The sequence below is a fragment of the Lagenorhynchus albirostris genome, chromosome 3 (assembly GCF_949774975.1).
Source record: "Lagenorhynchus albirostris chromosome 3, mLagAlb1.1, whole genome shotgun sequence".
NCBI classification, from domain to species: domain Eukaryota; kingdom Metazoa; phylum Chordata; class Mammalia; order Artiodactyla; family Delphinidae; genus Lagenorhynchus; species Lagenorhynchus albirostris.
Window position 1 is genome coordinate 29,118,973 of NC_083097.1, and position 17,734 is coordinate 29,136,706.

The 17,734-nt window shown below is 38.4% G+C and overlaps 1 protein-coding gene across 1 annotated transcript in view; it reads left to right on the top strand.

Annotated features, from left to right (window-relative positions):
- The first annotated feature begins 5,483 nt into the window (after positions 1 to 5,483).
- Positions 5,484 to 17,734, top strand: part of SPEF2 (sperm flagellar 2) — a 170,632-nt gene continuing 158,381 nt past the window's right edge. Inside the window, exons 1-2 of the mRNA XM_060146018.1 lie at positions 5,484 to 5,541; positions 16,841 to 16,943. Of these exons, the coding sequence (XP_060002001.1) occupies positions 5,484 to 5,541; positions 16,841 to 16,943 (161 nt within the window). The remainder of the gene's footprint in view (positions 5,542 to 16,840; positions 16,944 to 17,734) is intronic.

Consider the following 17,734-nt stretch of genomic DNA (forward strand, 5'->3'; position numbering starts at 1 on the left):
AAAGCAATACATGTATTCAGATATCCGAGATTCTACTGGTACATTTTAGCCCACTGGAATTGAGAGGAAAATGTTACCAATTAGGGCTGTCAATAATAATTTCAAGAAAGAAATCTGACTTGAATGAAAGAGTAGGCTTTGGTGCAATTGGTCAGGAAGAAGAGTCAGGAATTGGTATAGTATATTGTTATTCATGATGGAATGTGTGGAATTAGAGATTCTGGAGTGTCTGGAAAGGCTGGCATGTACTTTTAACAGGAGGTGGGGAACCACAGCAGTTTTGTAATGTATAAGGAAGGAATAGCATGATGAAGGAAGATTAGACTGCCAGAAGTATTCAGAAATAACAGAATAAGTCTTTATCTGCATATGGAAAATTGGAATCATAATAAAAAAAGATCCCATCAAGAGTAGAAGTATAGGGACTTCCCTGGTGGTGCAGTGGTTAAGAATTTGCCTGCCAATGCAGGAGACATGGGTTTAATCCTTGGTCCAAGAAGATCCCACATGCCACGGAGCAACCAAGCCCGTGTGCCACAACTACTGATCCTGCACTCTAGAGCCTGCAAACCATAACTACTGAGCCCATGTGCCACAACTACTGAAGCCTGCACGCCCTAGAGCCTGTGCACCACAACTACTGAAGCTTGTGCACCTAGAGCCCATGCTCCGCAACAAGAAAAGCCACTGCAATGAGAGCCCACAACGAAGAGTAGCCCCTGCTCGCCGCAACTAGAGGAAGCCCACACACAGCAGTGAAGACCCAACACAGCCAAAAATAAATAAATAAATGTATTTTTTAAAAAAGAGTAGAAGTATATAGGATAATGACTTTCAAGAATTACTCAATTAATCAAAACTGTAATTCTCTGGAAATTATTCATTTACAGAGAAACTACAGTGGAGTTAGTTGTCAAACTTGGTACATGTAGAGATCCAGTTTGCTCTAAAGCATATTCCATGAGAGAGATAAGGATGTGGGCCTATGTGCACAAGTGCAATGTTGCAATAAGAATAATTTGATCAGATTCAGCAAAACTAAGAGGGTTTACTGGCAATGGTTATTTTATTTCTGGGGAAGGAAAAAGTAAGAAATGAATTCATGGCTCTAAATTTAAGATACTAAAGGTGTTTTGGTTTCTCTGAAAACTTCAATATGGGAAAATAAGAAATTAAAGCAAGAATTCTGACAAATGAACTTTGGCTTATCTCAGTCATAGAACATATGACTCACTTTTTCTCATATGGTACCAAGTTACTTGTCTTATTTTGCTTTGTTTTTAACTTGATATTGTTTCAAATCTGATTGCTCTCTAAGATTGAAAATTTAAGTGTTTGCCCGAGAAAGCACAACCCATATATAAGACAAATCATGTGGCCTGGAAAATATGACACATAAAAGAAAAGGTCATATCTGCTTCAATAGAAAAGATCTCAAGAATTTTGAAACAGAATTAAATTCTCACAGCATTATAGTTATTTGCCACAAATAATATGAACCTAAATCAATACTTGTTTGAAAATGTGTTGAGAAAGACATTAGAAGATTGCAAAACTGAGTTGTTGGCCAAGTTATGGGTAGTTGGTAAGAGTTAGGTGTCTTGGATGAAAGTTGAAAGGAAAGCACTAATTCTGAGCTTTCAGAATTGAGAAGGGATTGGGATGATGGAGAGAACAGGAGGTTTTGTGAAGGTGGTAACTGATGAGCTGGACCCTGAAGGACAGGTAGAATTGGTTGAGATAGGAAGCTGCCTTTTTTGCAAAGAGAGGACGTAGAGATGGGAAAAGTGGGATATAGTAAAGAAATGTGAGCAAGTTGTGCAAAGGGAATTTGTGGCTTACAGTTAAGTTTGGATTGAAGCTAGGTTGTAAAGAACCTCCAATGGGGTCTTTTTCCTCCAGGACGGTGGCTCCAAAAATGTTTCCATCCCTACCTTACCTTCACCCTCCCTACATGAAATGCCCTCTGATATTTTCTGTTCCATTGTATTCTTCACTGTTTCATTTTTAAAGAATTCTGACATGATCCACTATAGGAATTACATATTCTTTTAAGAGGTCAAAACCCACAGTCAGTAAATGCTGCTCTCGTGAAATTCATGAAAGTGTCTGAGTTGAAGAGTAGAGAAGGAATATGAACTGGACTGGTTGCAGAGAGTGACTAGAGGGGAAGAGACAGGGAAATCTGGCTTTGCTGCTAATTGTGGGCACTAGGGGAAACATTTGTTGAATTAATGAATATAAAGTGAGCAAGGACATTGCAAAACATGTCGAGGAGAGGGAATGAGAGAATGATCTAAGGTGATGAGAGAGAAATGAAGAAATGCATGCAAGACATATGTAGAGGACCAAATAAGATTTTCTAAAAATCCGTCTATGTATATATACTTATGTATGTATAAATATTGAATTAGTAATAAATAAAATCAAAGCAGATTTATGAAATAAATGTCTCAAAAACTTATTGAAATATTATAAGCAAATCTAAACTACTCAAAACTAAGCCAACCAGCAGTGTAATGGAAAAATTCATATAGCCTCAGGAGAAAAGGGAAGAAATGTTTAGCATCTACCATGAGTCAGACATTAATATGTGCAATTTCTCATTTAATCCTCATAAATCTGTCAAACAAATATTGATGTCCTGGATGTTCTACAGACAAGGAACTGAGCCTCAGAAGTTAAGTAGTTTTTCCAAAGTCAAAAAACTAGTTAGATCAAAAGCAAACATCTAGAGCCAGGTGTGTCTGATTCCAAAGCTTGGGCTTTATTGATAGTGTAAAATTCTATTTATGAAAAAATGTTGCAATTATTTTTTAAAAGAATAAGGTATATTTCATTTTGGTACACAGCAGGACTTTTCAAGCCAACTTGTCGTCTCAAAATAACTCTTTGTAATCCATCCTGGACTATTTACAAAGAATAAATAAGGATTTATAAATAAATGACAGGTAATGTTTTAAAAAATAAATTTTTAATTTAGTTTTAAAATTGCTGTGATAGTTACGATTAAATGCAAGATCCAGATACACTAAAAATTTAATTAAAAAAACAATAAGGATGCCATCTCAAGAACAGATGGGAAACTGTCCATTTCTTTAATCATCTCCTCTCCCAGCTGATTCACATGGGGAAACAAACAAGTCACATATCATATTAATGCAAAACTCCAACATGAGCAGTGCTAGAAACCTTGCCCAGAGCTGGGATTTCAATGGAAAGACAATAGATTTAATGGTAAACTTGGAATAATAACTAAACTAGCAATTTCAAGAAAAAACACACAGTAAAATGCATGTATTTCAGTAATAGCTCAAATTTTTCATTAATATTTTAATGTCAGATCACTTTCAAGTGGGATGCTTTAGGAACTGAAAAAAATTATCATGCTCTTTTTGTGAAATGAAAGACTTTGCCTTAATTTTGTAGTGTCTGTTCTTCATTTCTCTAAATTCTGTATAAAAACTTCTTTTCCAAAATACCACATTGGCAGACTGGGAGCTGGGTTCCAAAGACAAACACTACAAATAACTCTTTGAAACAAACAACAAACAACAACTAAACAGCTCCTACAGATGGGCACAGAAATATTTTGCTCTGACGTGGGAATAATAGCACATAGCTATGGATGGTTTATGAGCTCAGGCATTCTCTTCTGGTGCAGCTGTGGAATTCGATGCACCCTCATCTACATCCTTCCCCAAAAGTAATTTTCTCAGCAATCTAGAAAACATTGGTTTCTATCCCCCAGGCTTTATAGACTGAAATTAAAGCTTGGAACTTCTTAATAAATGTGTAACACTAGTCTTCAGTTTAAATATACTACTGGGATGACAAGCAGCAGGAGTGTCTTGGAGGTCATTTCCAGGCAGGTATTCATCCCTTAGAAGCATCTTCAGGGATGACTTATTTCCAATGGATAAAGGTTTATTAGATATATTCCCCCAAGCTATAGAGGCTGTTTTCCGAATTTGGATAACTCTAATGTGAGACATATCAAATGCATCAGGCTCCAATTCTGTTGGCAATAAATCTCCCTCAGAATTCCCATTGTATTTAGTTATGCCTGCTGTGTTGGATATGAGGAGACTCATGGGATAGGAGATTTCAAAGTTAAGTAAAGCCAACAGTGAAATAGTACTAAACTTTTATCCAATCAGGACACATGGATCAATTTCAGATTAATCTTAAAAGACATTTCTTCTATTAGGACATTACTGTTATTATTCTTATAGCTTAAAAGAATCATAATTTGATGTATCCAAGCTTTTAGGGGGGAAATTCCTTATATTTGTGACATACATATATATACTATTATATATGTATATAATTTTTCCCATTATTCTATCTAAACTTGTAGAAATTATTAAAGGAAAATTTTTCTTACTATTGTTAAAGACCATAAGGAAGACTTTATTCAAGGGACTACTGCAGTGAGGTTTTGCAGTAGGGGATAGAGTTTGGGCTCAATTCTGAATACAACAAGGAAAAGTGGGGATTTACAGCCAAGGAGCAGGGTTGGGGCTATGGGTAGAAAACTACTAAGAGGAAACAGCAGGGCTAAAGGCTAAACTTACTTGACAGGATTCTTGCTGAAGACAGGCCAGAATGATCAGCTATCAAGGGTGAGGAATGAGGTATTAGATCAGATATGGGTGGGGGATTTTCACTAAACTGATCCAGCAGGATTTTTGCTAAAACTTGACAAAGGGGCCAAGGACAGAGTTCAAGGTGGGACCTCAGAGGGAAGAGGGCTCTGAGGAGGCTGACTCGGGTTTGGGCAAAGTGAGAGTCTTTCTCAAAATACAAGTTAAAATATTACCTGGAAGGCAAAACTGACCAGAAAAGAACCTCATTAAACATTCACCTCTCAAAACAATATAAAGATGTGAATTACCGTAAATGTTAGTTCTGTCACCACCACCGACAAAACTTGAATGCTTCCTGCGAGTCAGGACCTATACCAGCTCTGGGATTAAAAGGTGAATAAGACTATTCTGTCCCTGTCTGCGTAGCCCATACAATGTAGCAATTAAAACTGGCCATTAGAGTAGAACCTTCCATAGGTTTCTTTAAGAGACAAACAGGAAGAAAAGAATTCCCTTTCAATCAAGACTCTTTCTTTCCTTTCTGCTTGTCCAAGAACCCCTTGCTCAGTCCACTAGCTTCCCTGCTTCGCCCCTCCGCACCCCACTTCTGCTAACAGCGCTCTTGAAGGTCCGCACCGCCGTCTCCGGACCTTCGAAGCCCACTGCGCTTGCGCACATCCAGGTCTTACCCGCCAGCAGGGGGCAAGTCACGATTTTCTGTCCTCCTCGGCTGGGCTCTGGCGCCCTTCTTCTCCCAGCCTTCTCCCTTAGCTCTGGCCTGGAGACGCTTCCTTAGCAACGGGTCGCCCTTGGCAACAGGAGGACGCGGGCGGGCTGACTGGGTTTCCCGCGCGTTCCTGGCACCTGCCTGCGGTGGGAGGCGCAGGCCGAGCCATGTCGGAGATCCTGTGCCAGTGGCTCAACCAGGAGTTGAAGGTGTCCCAGACCGTGAGTGAGTGTCACAGCCTGGGGAGAGCGGGCCGGGGGCGAGGGGGGCGCGGAGCCTGGAGCGCGGCGCGCTGATGGAAGGTGGCGGCGGGGCAGGGGCTAGCTGCCCGCTCCGGCTCACCTCAGCCGCTGCAGGGCTTCTCCCGCCTCCGCTCTGCCGCTCAGGGGTATCCATCATCACGGTGGTCCCAATCCCGCAGGTTCTGACCTACCGTGGTGCTCAGCCATCAGAGGCTTCAGGGAGGGCTCCCTTGCCCCTTTGGAGAGAAGAATTTTCTAGACTCTATCGTCTGGCCCTGACATTGCTCCTTTCACACTCAAGCGTGGTGTAGTACTAAGCCAACGAAATATGAAGCCTGAAAGCCAGCTACCGCGCTACTAAATGTGTGCCCCGGGACAAGTTACAATACCTTCTCCTTCTTCCAGTGTGTTTCCTCCAGTATAAAACAGATCCAGCCATACTTGCCATACCTAACTGCCTCGCAGGAGAGGAGGGTGTGTGAAATGAGTTAAGGCAGAATATGTTAACTTTTACAAATTTCAGCAGTCTTAGCTCAAATGTACACATTAGCTGCTTCTGACCACTTTTCACTCTTCCCAAAGCTGACCTTCTTCACTAACCTGATTTTCCCCGAGCCATGAAGTTGCCGCCCCAAGTTTCTAAATCTCACAACCACAGAGGCAGTTTTACATGTTGGCACCTTCTGTGACAACCAAAATTCCAGAATAGCACTACCCCCCCCCCCATTCAACTTCTTTCTGTTGTCTCTTAAGCAGTTCATTTTCCAGCTGGTAATGTTTTTGCTCAAAGCAAGACGTTTTCAGACCGAATCATTTCAGTCTGTTTTTCCCAGAAGCATCCTTGCATAATGCCAACTTGCTACCAGAGGGGCAATAGTGCCAACTCAACCTTAAGTCTTAAGTCATCCACAGAATTTGCTAGATCAGTCGTGTCTCTGCAGCCACACAGTATTTGTTATCAGCGTTTAAGATCTTTAACTTTTGGAGCTTCTCCAGTTGACTTTCTTGAGGCATAAAACCCGGATTTTTTCTTTGCCAAACCACCACCGGCACATGCCCTGGGAATCGCAGTAACTTTTTTCCCCAGGATTCTATGATCATCCCATGTGTCTCTGACTGTTCCTCACCTAAAATACGATGCTGATCTCAGGGTGGCGTTTAGCATTTTTCTTTTCATATTTCTTTCTCACCATAGGAGCCAACATGTAATAACATGCCCTTAAGATATACTCTTCCGAAGAAAAGCAGTTATAAATTGCTGAGTTTAATTTGGTTTATTTACTTGATTAATAAAAACTGCACCCTTTGCTCAAGTCCCTAAGACTCTGTTGTATATTGAAACACTTCTGAGAAAAGTAAATAAAATTCATAAGAAATATAGAAAAACAGTAGTATGCCATTCTAATTGTAATCAGTTTGGGAATTTTGGTTTTGAGAGGAGGAGGAAGAATTACTTCATTCCGTGAATATTAAAAGACTGGAGGCTTTTTAAGTAAGAATTTAAATAACATAAACTATAAATGGAAAATTCCCAGTGTTTGCTTTCCCGAGGCATAACGCCAGAAGCTGTTAGCAGAGACAGCTGCAGTATTCTGCATCCCATTCACTAGCAATACATATTCATTTTTTGATCTGAGTTGCTAAGAGGAGCCTAAAAAGAGAGAGACAATCCCCTAAGTAACCAAATTCCATATTGTAAAAGGTTTTTCTGACTATAGGGCACACATTCAACTGTGTTTGGAAACAAACAAGATAGGATTTGTGCACCTAAGAAGCACACTGCCAGTTGATTTCTGTCATTAGATAAGCCATCCTATGGTGTACAATGGAAGGCTTAGAATGGTTCAGAGGAACTCTCATGGAAGGACTGTTAAGTGGGTACAACCTCTGGGGAAAGTAATTGGGCAATTGCTGGATAAGGATCCTGTTAAGAGCAAGGATTTGGAGGCCAGACTGTTTAGGTTGAAATCACTTATTCACACTTCCTAGCTAGTGACCTTGGGCAATTTATTTACCTAAATTTTATGATATTCAAAATAGGGGTAATAATAATACTGCATTGAGTTGTGTCAAGACTAAATGAGATAATAAATGTAAAACATTTAGAATAGTCCCTGAGACATAGTAATGCCAAATCTTACTTTACAGAAACTATCATACAAAAATAAAATCACCAATATGTAAGGACATTTGAACAAGGATGTTTATTGCTACATGGATGGTAGGGGCAAAAAGAAAAAAAATGGAAACAGTTCGAATACCCTTCAGTAGCAGAATACTTGGGTAGATGATGCTATGGATTGCTATGCAGTTGTTAGAACAAATGAGTTAGTTGCTATAACTTTTGACCTAAAGAATGCTCAAGTAGGGCTTCCCTGGTGGCGCAGTGGTTGGGAGTCCGCCTGCCGATGCAGGGGACACGGGTTCGTGCCCCGGTCCACGAGGATCCCACATGCCGCGGAGCGGCTGGGCCCGTGAGCCATGGCCGCTGAGCCTGCGCGTCCGGAGCCTGCGCGTCCGGAGCCTGTGCTCCGCAGCGGGAGAAGCCACAACGGTGAGAGGCCCGTGTACCGCAAAAAAAAAAAAAAAAAAAAAGAATGCTCAAGTAAAACACAAAATTTATAGCTTATTGTAACCAGTATAATTTCATTGTTGCATGAGGATGTGTGAGAGAAGAGTGTGGAGAGGCATATACTGGGCTGTTGACATACACAGGACTCTTCATTTTGTGGTTTGTGTAAGCATAGAGAGAAGTGTGGAAGGATATAAACCAGTGTATTGGTATTGGTTACCCTGGGAAAGAAGATTGCTGGCTTTTTTTTTTGTACATCTGTGTTATTTGGCTTTTTGCTTAAATATAAAATTAAAGAAGTAGATCAAACATCACATGACAAAATAGGAGAAAAAGAGGTTTAACATTTTGGTTGAAATATAGTAAGTATCTTGAAGTATTGGAGGGTTACATAAGAGTTATTTTCTCTAATAAAGTTTATAAATGGAAGAAGAAGAAGAATAAAAGTTATCCCTTCTTGAACACTTAGGTACTTACACCAGACGCTGTGCTAAGCCTTTTACATGGGTTTTCTTTTTTAATCTTTAAAAAAGCTCTAAGAGGCATTGTCCCAGTTGTACAGATGAGTAAAAGAGGCTAAGTGAGCTTGGTAATTTGTTCAGGGTCACCCATCTAGTAGGTACTAGAACTAGAATTTGAAGCTAGATCTTTGACTAGTGCTCTTAGGCACTGTATTATATATTAGAGTGTATGCTTAAGGAATATATTTTTTAAAAAAATTACCCTCCCAAGTGTATTCATTTGAGCTCCCTTTAATGAGGATTATTGTTCATTTTGAAATCACAAGCAGTACAGAAATTCAACCCCCCAGGCATGTTGTAACTTCACAGGGCATAACCTAATTCCTAGATGCTTAAATGGCAAAGGTGGATTTATTGATGTTTTTAAAAAGTGGTTCAGTCCATACGTTGCTTGCTGGGACAGGGAAAAGAGAATGAGAATGCCAAGTGAATGCATTGCTGTCATTGGAGAGGTAGCTAAAGCCGATTGATTTCTGGATTATTCTGAAAGGTAGAAGTCAATTTGGATAAAGCACCTCATGTTGAATTTTGTGTTGTCTGCACTACCCTGAATATCAGCAGTAAGAAAATGAATTTCAATGATCCTCAGTTGAGAATAGTCTCCCTCCACTTAATGAGGTTTCTGGGAGTCACCAGAGGCTTGATTAGTGTCAACACCTGACACTACATCTATGACAACATGTATGTTACTAAAGCTAAGGATCTCCAGTGAGTTAAGTTTAACAAAACCATTTGTCCTGGAAAATAATGCTTAGACGTATATGTTAATGAAATGTCTTAAAATACAAAAAGTCGTTCAACACAAAATCACATCTGAAATTCAAGCAATTATTTTTATAACAAAAATAAGCAATATAGAATAATGTTACTAAGAGATCTGCTGTAAAATTCTTTACAAACTCTCAGTTATTTTCAAGAATAAGCATTGCCTCTGTTTTACAAAACGCCTGTGAATACACTGTAAGAGGAAACTGGCATCAGAATGTCATAACTAAACATTCTCCACAAATGAGTAGAAGCATTTGAATTCCATGTACTGAACAGATCAGATTCTTTGTAAAAATGGATGCATAAGACAGTCCATATGATTTTGGATTTTGGATGGAGCTATATTGAAAATTGTAAATACCTCATTATGCATATTTTTATTGTTTCAATAGTCTTAAACCTTGTTATCAATAGTAACAAGGAACCAATAAAGAGAAAACTGAGTTAAGAAAGTTTAGTATCCCTAAGTCTTGATTTTGTAGTAGCCAAATTATAAATAATGATCTCTAGTCGCAATTTTATACCTTGAGAAGTAATAATAATTGCTATATATTTGGGAGGGTATCTAATGAGATTGCAAATGGAAAATATCTACCACAGTGCCTATCATCTATACTAGAGCTAGATACTCAAATATTATTTCAACCACTTTTCTGCCTCTCACTTTAGAAGTATGTCTATTATAGTGTCTGTCACATAATAGGCACTTAGTAAATAATTGTTTATTACATGAGAATGTATGAGTGAGACAAAAGTAGGGCAAAGTATTGTTTTTGACTGAACCTTACGGATTTGTTCATCTCAAAAATGTCACCCTGGGTGCTTTGATCCTCACCTTTGTGATTTCAGAAGCTCTGCTTTCTTACTTAAAGCAACTTCTTAGGAATTGTCACATGCTAACAGAAATTACATTCTGTTGATTTTATCAGCTACAGTACCAATGCATCATGTGGAAAAGGACAGCAGAATAATGTATACTGGCAATGGAAAGTAATGCATGTCTTGGTGGGCTGGTACACTCAGGAGGAGACCAAATTTATAGATCAAATTGCTCCTTGACAGTTAGAAGTTAGACATTACCAAAAGAATCCTCAAATCAAACTAATACTTGATGTGTTTTACTTTTCTGCTCTAGAGATATTTTATCTAGATATCAGTGACTGGTTAGATTCGATTAGATTAAGTTAGATTAGATTAAAGTCAGATTCCCTCCTCCTTCTCTTCCCCCAGTGCTTGGGGAAATCATACTGTTCAATGATACTTTCCAGTGTTACTACTACTACAAAAGCTTCTAAAATTATGATATTTGTGTATTTTTCTTCCATTGCAGCATATCTCTATTCTGAAGAAGTTTAACTAATACATTTCAAGATTATCATTTACATGATATGTGCAAAATTTAAATAGATAAATTATTGTGAGTTCTAAGAGATGGCCTATATTCCTTGTTAATTGGGTTTATAAGTGGGTTTCCATAGGTGGCTAAGTCTGTCCTTTTGTATTAAATCTCAGTAGTTTTTGTTTTAGAGAGTGATATTTTCTACTGGTATCCCAAATTTTAGGGACATCCTTAATTTGGACCCCCTTGTGCACTAACTAACCCCTTGTGCACTAACTATACTTAATCTGGGTTCCCTTGTACACTAACTAAAGGTCTTATGTCCACATTTTTTCAAAAGTACCAAATTTTATTTTAAGAAAAAAATAGAGATATCAAAAAATCCTATTGAATATTTATTTATATACCATATTTTATAATGTATTGTAGTGACCTTTTATTAGCCTGTGACCTTACCGTATCATAGAGACATAAAATTTTAGATCTGAAAAAGAATCTTAGACATCATTTAATTCTTCTTTGGCACATGAGGAAATCAGATTAGATATGTGTAGAGATTTGTTTAGGGTTATACAACTAGGTAGTGGAAAGTTAGTAGCAGATTCTGAGTATGCTGACTTTTAGTTCATTCCCCTTTCCCCCAGGTATTATTAAACCACACATTTTCTCATACTTTAGCCTTTCAGGGTCATTAGGAAATACATGGTTTGTCATGTAATGTAACAAATTATTTGATATTTCCTGGTTGGTTCAGCAGCATTTTCCTTGATTGAAATTTGGCCTCTGTTGACTAGAAATTGAGACAGCAAATCTAATAACGGAAGACTTGTATAAATCAATGTCAAAATTTTAAGATATGAAGTTCCAAGAATACCACCCAAAATTTTAACCATTAAAGAAGGTTATATAATATAGCAATTGAGATTTTGTTTCAGATAGTAAATCTTGAGAATTATGATGAAGTCTTCAAAGGAGAAAATTATAAAAATTGATCATCCTATTCTGGTACTGGAAGAAAAGAAATTGCCAAGGTCCTCCAGCCAGAGAGCACAGGATACACCTGTAGTTGAACAAAATTGAGTTACTGACTTGTTGCAACACATACCGTGAGGAACTGTGGGGCTTCTCAAGAAGAGGATGTTAGAAAGGCCTTATAGCATTTGGGTTTGTGTTAGGTGTTTTTTGGGGAGGGCTCAAGGAAGCAGCGCTTTGCTCTGAATTGGAACCTGTAAAGGGAGCATAGACAACTCTATGATTGGATATCTTAACAAAACTTATCTAGGAAGTGGGGAGAGCAAAGCAAGGAAAAAGAAAAAGCAGGAATCACTCTTATCAGTCAGAATAGGGGGATGATATTTGATCATTTTTTGTGTTTTGGCCAATACTGTTTCGGGCTGAGTTCAGACATGATTACAGAGAGATTTTGTTTCTGTCTTAATCCATCAGGGTCACTGAGTAGCCTTGTCTGGTGTTGGTGTGATGTGAAATTGATTATGTTCGGCAGAAGGCCGAGGTCTAGCTGTGAGTGCTGGGCAAACTCCTAGCAACACCAGGGCCTAATTGGGCCAGGCCAGTACCCAGCCACCAGCAGCTGCTTTTCTCTCTCAAATGAAAGTAAATTTGCTTGGCTTTTTTTTTTTACATCTTTATTGGAGTATAATTGCTTTACAATGGTGTGTTAGTTTCTGCTTTATAACAAAGTGAATCAGTTATACATATACATATGTTCCCATATCTCTTCCCTCTTGCATCTCCCTCCCTCCCACCCTCCCTATCCCACCCGTCCAGGCGGTCACAAAACACTGAGCTGATCTCCCTGTGCTATGCGGCTGCTTCCCACTAGCTATCTATTTTATATTTGGTTGTGTATATATGTCCATACCTCTCTCTCGCTTTGTCACAGCTCACCCTTCCCCCTCCCCATATCCTCAAGTCCATTCTCTAGTAGGTCTGGGTCTTTATTCCTGTCTTACCCCTAGGTTCTTCATGACATTTTTTTTCCTTAAATTCCATATATATGTGTTAGCATACGGTATTTGTCTTTCTCTTTCTGACTTACTTCACTCTGTATGACAGACTCTAGGTCTATCCACCTCATTACAAATAGCTCAATTTCATTTCATTTTATGGCGAGTAATATTCCATTATATATATATGCCACCTCTTCTTTATCCATTCATCTGATGATGGACACTTAGGTTGTTTCCATCTCCGGGCTATTGTAAATAGAGCTGCAGTGAACATTTTGGTACATGACTCTTTTTGAATTATGGTTTTCTTAGGGTAAATGCCCAATAGTGGGATTGCTGGGTCATATGGTAGCTCTATGTGTAGTTTTTTAAGGAACCTCCATACTGTTCTCCATAGTGGCTGTTAAAATGTGGTTGTAAAGCAATTATACTCCAATAAAGATGTAAAAAAAAAAAAAAAAAGCTAGGCTAGGTCTTTGATCTTCTAGTGAAGGAGGAGCAAAGGACACTTAGCATAGAATGTGTAGGTCTATAGCCCCTTGTCTACAATCCGCAAATCCCCAAATCTCTTTAGTCATTTGGTGGCAAAACTTGACCAGAAATGCTGTGAGGCTACGTTTTGTCTTTATTTCTCCCACTCAAATGGTTTTCTGTAAAAATCAACTGTGTCTGATTACATGTGCTTCCCCAGACTGGCGAGAGTGTTATAGCTTACCTGGCCCCAAGAGTAGGCCTGTATCTGAATTTAAGGATAGGGTCAACTATTTGTTCTCTGAGTACTGAGTTACCTTTAAATAAAGATGTTTGTACTGTAGTCATTGAGGATCTATTACTGAGCTTAACAATTGTGTAATTGATATAACCTGTTGTCTTAGATTAGGAGGCAGTAATAATAACAATAAAATGATCACTGAGCACTTACTATATGCCAGGAATTATGCTACGCACTTTACATGGAATTATCTCATTTAATTCTCAAACCAACTCTCAGGAGGTAGAACCCATCATTCTCTCTCTTTTAAAGACAGGACACTGAGGCTGTGTAACTATCCAAGGTCTTAGGGCTTATAAATGGTGAAAGAGTCAAACTAGAGAATATTTCTCCAGAGCCTGTGCTCTCCTCATTACCATTTGGAATGTAGAAGGCTTATCTTCTTTTGTGCTTTCTCCAGCTGGCTCAGGTGGAGAAACACATAGACCATTTTGCCCTCTGTCCCAGCCTAAGGTAGACAAAGGCCCACATCAAAGATTTCAGCAAATGAAAATGATGGGTATCAGATCTGAGGCTTGGAAGACTGGAGGCATGGCTGAGTGGCTGCTGAACAACGTTTCCCAGATGTAGATCATTTTAGAGCTCAGGGTGAAGAACGTCACTGGGCTCCCATGGTTCATGTATTTCTCATATTCTGCATTGCTCCTTATCCTAGAGTCAACCCACCTCTTCTTCCCTGTAGGTAATTCCAGTTGTGAGTGCAAATTAACTTATAGAGGTGGCCGTCATGAAGTTAGTCATGGTATTTCAGAACATGTACTGGGAAGGAAAATTTGATAAACCAAAGGGAAAAAAATAATCTTTCCTTTGAGTTTTCTTTTCTCCTTACTGTTTCCCTCCCCTCGCCTCTCTCCATTTCTCTTTCTCTCTCTGGCTTCTTATCTTCCTTTCCATACTTTTTAATCTACATATTCCTGGTTATCTGCTCTTTCTTCATCTGATTTCTTGCATGTATTCTTCTTTTTCCTCCTCTTTCATTTTTTCTATGTGTTTTCTCTCTGTTACTTTTGCTATAGCTCTTCACTCATTATTCTCTTCTGTGTTCCTGGGGTGTTAAAAAAAAAAAATCGGAGAGTGTCTAATACACACAGAGCTGCAGACACATGCTTTCATACTTATTTATAGTAAACTACTTGACAGTGAAATAATGTGTTTACTGTTCTTCTTTGACCTTTATATCCAAAATGCCCCTATTTTAACCATATCAGAATTGCCTTATTAATAAATCCTGCCACTTCAAAGGAAGTGAATTATGATTTTATTTTTCTAGTGACTCTTTGTAGCAAAGAGTTTGCTACAGACCATTTGCCTGATAAATTGAGAGTGATGGACTAGGACACAGTTATTCCCCAGTTATTCACAGGCTAGATTTCAGGTCTTCAGTCAACAGGAACAATAGGCAAAGGGCAAAATCCAGTGAGAGTGGAGGAACGAGACCGCCCAAAGGCGACATAGCAGTAGCCCCTGAATACAAAATAATAGTCTTTAGATTTTTAGTAGGAATCCATAGTCTGACGATGACTGTATGTCCAATGGCACTTCAGAAAGCTAAGAATAGGGACGGGCTATAGAAGAGAAAAAGGAAAGAAGCAGAAAGGAGAAAGCAACAGCCAGAAGAGGTGCAAGGCACAGCCAGAGCAGCCCAGATGGCACAGTGAGGACAGTGGTGGCAGCCGAAAACCAGGGAACAGCGTTGGAGGCCAGCAGTGGTGAGTCTCTGAGGAAAGGAGAAATCTGCAGTGACTCAGCAGGAGGAGCTGGCACACCTCTGCCTTTTGGGGGCAGAAGGAGCTATTTGGATTTCAGTTGCTTCCAAGACTACTGCTGTATGATGCCAGAAGGCACTCACTAGATTTTAGTGCTAGATAGCTTAGGGGCTCACCCCAAGAAAACAGAATCAGTGAGAATAGTTGACATCTTTTTAAACTACTTTATAATTATATTGATTTAACCTAAGAATTGGGGTATTATTGAGTATAAAATACTTTGAGAACAGATATTGGGAAAGCTTTGGGCAAAATTGTGGGCTGGTGTCAAATATGCAAGAGTCTTATGTTAATGTGAAGTCTTCTGAGTAAGGACTCTGTACAGTGGCCTTTATGGAGCAACTCAACTCACCTCCCTGCAACCACGCACCAAGCATCAGTTCTACAAATCATGAAGAAATTATTTTTTCTTCATTTTCAGATGGCCACCTTATTACTAGTCAAATAGATAAAAGAGGATAATTCAGTATGAATGAGTTTGCGATACTGTGATAATATATAATATTTTATAGATATTTAGTATTGCTATTGCCTAAAGGACTCTGATAGAAATACACTGAAGATTTTTGGACGATTTTGAAGTCATTTGAGAGATGATGGCTTTGTCTTATGACAATATAATTTATTTTATGTATCGATTTTGTATATCATTCTTGAATACTGTGTAACCCTATACCCTTCACTTCATAAGAAAAATACAAGGGACCCCAAACTAAGGACATTTTTAAAGAAAGCAAATTCTGTTTAACACTTAATTTCTTTTTCTGCGCTCATCATTACTTGCATACTATGTGGCAGGCATGATATCAAGGAATTCTCATACATTGCCTTTAATCTTTAAAATAGCTCTCCAAGATAGATATAGATATGAGGAGGGGATAGAAACTCAGGAAGCTTAAGCTTAAGCAGCTTGGAAGAGGTTGCACAGCTAGTAAAAGGCAGAGCCAAGATTCCTGCATAGATATCTCTGGCTCCAAAGTCTGTCTTCCTCTGGGCTGTCTCCATCATTGCACAGAACACCAACTAGACTGGAGTAAACCCTGGAGCCAACAAGGAAAAGCTTGATTATGTTCAGCAGGCTTTATTTAAGAAGGTGCAGATGATTTCTGTAAAATTTCCATTGCAAAATGGTTAAAATTAAGTTTTGAGGTTTAAAGAAGTTAGATTGTACCTTACCTGGCCAGAATATGAAATCGTCATCCACAGGTTTTACTGATAACTAAGGTATTAGAGTATAATTTTATAAAATATGTTGAGGGTTTGTTTTTAGATCTAAGGTTATATGTTTTATTGGTTGTGTTTTGTTTGGTTTGATCAAAAGTTGTCTTTTCCTTCAAAATGTCATATGTTATCAACTACTGATCTACATTTATTCAGGGGTCTTTATAAGATGTCTACCGTTAAACTTCAGTATTTTCATTTGGTTATTACAAGATGTTTTTAGAAGTATTTTCATGGCATTTTGAGTTCAAGTTAAATTATGAAGTTTTACTCTATGTGTACATAATGAAAATATATAAACTCTATGTACAACATTATATTTACTTTTTTAATCTCTACGTTCTAAAATTCAGGTCCCAAGTCATTTGCAAAGGCATTTTCCAATGGCTATCTAATTGGAGAAGTTTTGCACAAGTTTGCACTTCAGGATGATTTTGCAGAATTTTCAGAAAGCAGGTTAGTGAGATTATTCCTTACTTTAAAAAAGGTCAATTCCTTTGGCATTTGGATGGTTTTAGCCCAAAGTTAACATTAAAGAATCATTTACCACAAGATTCCCCTAAACCAGCCAAGCATCCATTGGTATGGAAATTGCTGCTTCCTCACGTATACATACTTCATAGTCCCAGGAGTATAATGGAGAGAAAGTTATAAGGTTGCAGCAAGCCCTCATCTCTAGATGGGTCCCATTTTAATATCTTCTGTATTCCTGCAGCCCTGTGTTTTATCAAATTGGTGAAACTTTTGCCCATCATTTCTCCAAAAGTTCTTTCTGCCCATTTCTTTCTCTTCTCCTTCTGGGACTCCCACTATGTGTATGTTGGTATACTTGACAGTATCCCACAGGTTTCTGAGGCTTTGTTGATTTTTAAAAATAAACTTCTTATTTTGAACAGTTTTAGATTTACAGAAAAATTGCAAAGATAGTACAGAGAGTTCCCATATTGTTCATATCCAGTTCCCCCTACTGCTACCATCTTATATTCGTATGGTACATTTTGTACCAAAGATTTGTTGTAATTTTTATCTAATGTCTTTTTTGTTCCAGTATCTCACCAGGATACCACATTATATTTTATAGCCATGTCTCTTAGATTCTTCTTGGCTGAGATACTTTCTCAGACTTTCCTTGTTTTTGATAATCTTTACAGTTTAGAAAAATTAATAACTGGTCAGGTATTTTGTACATTGCTCCTCAGTTGGAATTTGTCTGATATTTTTTCTCATGATTAGAATGAGTTTATGTG